Source organism: Epinephelus moara, chromosome 12 (genome assembly GCF_006386435.1).
Source record: "Epinephelus moara isolate mb chromosome 12, YSFRI_EMoa_1.0, whole genome shotgun sequence".
Lineage (NCBI taxonomy): Eukaryota > Metazoa > Chordata > Actinopteri > Perciformes > Serranidae > Epinephelus > Epinephelus moara.
Window position 1 is genome coordinate 39821315 of NC_065517.1, and position 4285 is coordinate 39825599.

At 39.8% G+C, this 4285-nt stretch overlaps 1 protein-coding gene across 1 annotated transcript in view; it reads right to left on the reverse strand.

Moving 5' to 3' along the window:
• actr10 (actin related protein 10) overlaps positions 1-3315 on the reverse strand; it is a 15737-nt gene extending 12422 nt beyond the window's left edge. Inside the window, exons 1-5 of the mRNA XM_050057490.1 lie at positions 3131-3315; positions 1608-1680; positions 1434-1516; positions 1207-1315; positions 321-428 (exon numbers count right to left, since the gene is read on the reverse strand). Coding sequence (XP_049913447.1) covers positions 321-428; positions 1207-1315; positions 1434-1516; positions 1608-1680; positions 3131-3207 — 450 coding nt within the window. The 5' untranslated portion in view covers positions 3208-3315. The remainder of the gene's footprint in view (positions 1-320; positions 429-1206; positions 1316-1433; positions 1517-1607; positions 1681-3130) is intronic.
• Positions 3316-4285: the final 970 nt, after the last annotated feature.

Consider the following 4285-nt stretch of genomic DNA (forward strand, 5'->3'; position numbering starts at 1 on the left):
ATAGACCTACTCCTGAAAAACTTGTGTGCAAGGCTTTTTGTCCCTACGAGGCCACCGTCATTTACCCGACGGGAGGGGTGAGCGAGTGAGCCCTGCAATCTAGAATTTGACCACTGATGTCACTGTTTTCAACCCATTTTACACACTGGCCCTTTAAACACCAGGTTTCCAGATCCATCCCTACCTGGACAACTTTCTCCATTGAGCTCACAAAGATTAAACACATATAAATCTTCTCATCTACTCTCCAGCAAGAAAGCAAACAAATCCATTTCCTAAACAGTTGAAACATTACTTTAAGAGTCACAGTAAAAGGATACAGGCAGGACCAGTGTCTCTGTGTAGCCACAGTCCATCACCAGAGCAGAGTTGATGCCCAAAGTCATGATGGCCATGAGGTGACTTGGGGCAAACAGTATAGAGGGCACCTGGAAAAAACACATCCACGAATTACACTTCATACACTGTAGTTTACAATCACTATCAAGGTGGTCAGTGAAGTTGAAAAGAAGTGCGTTACTGTGGAACTTATTTGCTCTTGTCAAACTTAACATGGGTTTTCCTGCATAGAGAATAATGAGGCGGCCGCCACCGTCAAACTTTGTCCTGCCTCCAGCTCTTAACAAAACTCTCAACTAATGGAAAACACTGTAAGAAGTGTTACACTTTGTGGAGTTCTGTTATTTGTAACAACAATTGCAGCATTACACCGACATGGTGGCGCTGTATCGCACTGCCAAAACTGCTAAAGAGGAAGAGGAGAGCCATTTGTTTTTACCGCATCAGAGCAGGTTACGCTGATAATGTCTTTGCCACCACCACAAAAACTAAAGACTACGACACTTACACCAATGAAACACAAGGAAATAAAGTGTTTGTTTTTTTTAAATTGATTTTTCCCCAGTTGATCAGTGCAAATGTTCAAACTAACATCTGTAAAACATATTAAACTATCACAATACATGGGAACATGATGGCCACAAATACACCTGATGAAGTCATGGTACACATGCAGGGTGTGGACATGACCCAGGAAACACTGCTCAAGTCCCTATACTTTTCAATTTGAGGTGGAAATCACATTTTGGAGCACAAAAACAAGTATATTTAAGTAAGTAAATCTGTGACATGCATGTTCCACATCAACACTTGTTCCTAACATGTTCTAAAGCTCCAATAAACCACCGATCCGCTTGGTTTTCATACCTCAAACTGTTTGAAGAAAACCTTGGTGAGCGTCTCCCTGAAGTGAGACGGGCAGAGGATGGACTCGATGATGACCACTCTTCTGTCTCGAGGATTCACCAGCAGGTGCCTGAATGGGACAAATGGGAGCATAAACTTTGATTTGATGAGGCTGGACCTCTGTGTGTTTCATCTAAAAGCAGTTTATGTTCTGTATAAAAGATGTTTACCACACAGCAGAGTCTCACCTGAAGTACAGTAAATGGATAAACTCTTTGAGGATGACATAAAGCTCTTCTGTGTTGATGTTGTACTGAACCACTTTGGTGGCCTAAAAAGTGAGACATCACATACCGCATTAACAAACATCTTGCAATTTCCAAACAAATTACTGAACCTGGCAAGGCACAGCAGTGTCTCACCTGCTGCTGCCCCGGTTTCCGGATCTCGCTCGGAATTATGAACCTGGGCCCCGTTTCCCCTGCAAAGCCACATCTGCAAGAAGAGGAAACTGTGAGCAGAGACGCTAGAAGATGTGCAGAAAAGATTCTATTTCACGACTGTTCAATAATATTACAAGCAAGATTTATAGGGTTGGATGGGGGGGGGATTAATCAGCATAGGGTCAGGATATTTTTCATGACAATATTATACGGATACATGGATGCCAAGGAGCAATTCTTTATTGTATAAATACTAAAATCAATTGCTTTTATAATCAACTATATACATTTTGCTCTTCTTTGCTTTCTTATTAGATAGAACATATACTGACAATAATTATCTTTGGTGACATAATTTTCAGTTGAAAAAGTTAATTAATTGCAATCTATCACAATACTGTTATATTGTTATACATGTTATCGTAACACTCAGCATATTGTAAACCTTTACAATCACAATAATATTGTATTGTAATTTAAGTATTGCTGTAATCCTACAGATTACTGCAATCAGCAACCATTTTTTTCAGACTCTTACACACACTATGATATAAGCAAGAAGAAAATTGGCAAAATCCTTTTACTAAAGTTGCATAGAAATAAAATAACAGTGCTGCGGTGTGTCAAATGATGTGGGACAGAAACTGCAGACAAAGACATCATTATTAAAGCCAACAGTCCTCTTGATCTTCATGTGACTCGCCTCAGGCTAGTTTCTCATCTTATAATAGACATTCAGCTAAACATCAAGCAGGATGGCATACACAATTGAATTGTAGTATTTATGGTTAATTTCAAGTAGTGTGCTGCTGCTGTAAACACCCTAAATGTGGAGAGGTGTGTGAGGTTTGGTGACAGCTTAAGTGACTTTTGGTAGCAGACTGCTATCAGATTAGCAGGTGCTTAAAACACACTATTTAGGTCACTGAAACAACAGTCAACATAGGGTGGTAATTTAATCTCACAGCAGACAAATGCAAAACAGATATGTTGTTCATTTGGACAGTTATATATCTAATGTTATCCAATTAGCATCAATAAATGCTATTTAATACCTGTAACACAGTATGTCTAGCTGGATTCTTATCAAGTTTAGCTTTAGCATTAAATGGACTCTTTGTCCAAAATTTACCAAAGTACGAATATATAGGGTGGTAAAAAACTTTCATTTATAAGTGTAGCTAGCTATGATGTCACTGGCGTTCAACAGAATTGCTTTTATTAACTTACTGCATTTTATCTTAGCTTTAATTTGGCATTAGCTAAAACTAGCTTGACATGTTAGCATTAACTGGGTGGCTTACTAGCTAACACCGCTACGCAGCAGCATTTACTACCAATATATACAATTATGAATCATGTATTTGTGAAGGTTTAACCCCTGTATTAGATTTAAAGTGTTAAAACACGGGCGGTTAGCTAAGAAACTAATCATAAACGCTAACATGTTATGCTAACCGGACCGGCATTGGTAGCAAGGCGTGCTAACGGCTGACACTTACTTTGTGAATGCTGCTCCTAAGTCAATAACGATCGCAGTCTTCTCTCCTCCACTTCCCAACCCATCAAATAAGGGCATTTTATTAATGTAGTTAATAATATCAGTGCTCAATCTCAGAAGTGCATCGTATCAGGGGGATGGAGAAAAAAATCTGTTGTCTTCCGGTTGGGTTGGGTTGGGTCCTCAGAGCGCGATGACGTCACATAGAGTTGCCTGATCAAAATTGTGACGGAAAGTATTGATCGATGGAAACTTTTTATTCAACCAATACTTTTCAGATTATTTAATGAAATGTAGACTTTTCAAACATAAAAGCGTGAACAAAATTTAGAAATAACCTTATACTGCAAACAAGCTCAAACTACAATTTATATCAGCTTCCAATTACTCTTTATTAATGTCACATATTGCAGATAGGCTAGTCTATATTGTTGTGTTGTGCTGTGTATTTTACTCTTTGAAACAATGACAACCCCTGTTTTTAAGGTGACACCAGGAACAACTGTAACTGTGAGGAGCTGCTCCACTGAATGAAAATTATTAATAGGCTACATGAATTATAAATGGATGCAGAGTTTCTTTGAAAGTTCTCCCTCTCACTGTTAACATTACATCTACTGTATGTAACCCATGGATGCTGATGGTGTAACCTCACTGGGCCACCACATGGGATCACTGAATGTTCTCATCCATGAATCACATTTCTCTGGTGGAAATTCAAGCAAATTATTATACCATTTATTATGCAATTACCCTACCACATTACCATATCATTACCTGCAAGCAGTGTCACTCAAATCCTGCCTGGTTGCAGTCATACAACCCCTCCTTAAGAAACCCACCCTGGACCCGGAGGCTCTCGCAAACTACATGCCTATTTCAAACCTCGCCTTTCTGTCCAAGGTACTAGAGGAAGCAGTTGCCTCCCAGCTTCAGGACCACCTCAAACATAACAACCTGTTTGAAAAATTTCAGTCAGGCTTTCGCTCAGCCCACAGCACCGAAACAGCTTTGCTCAGAGTGATGAATGACCTACTGATGGCAGCTGATGCAGGATCTCCATCACTCCTCATTCTCTTGGACCTGACAGCAGCATTTGTTGGACCGTTGGACTGTCTGACCGTGCACTGCAGTGGTTTCAGTGCTACCTCTCAGA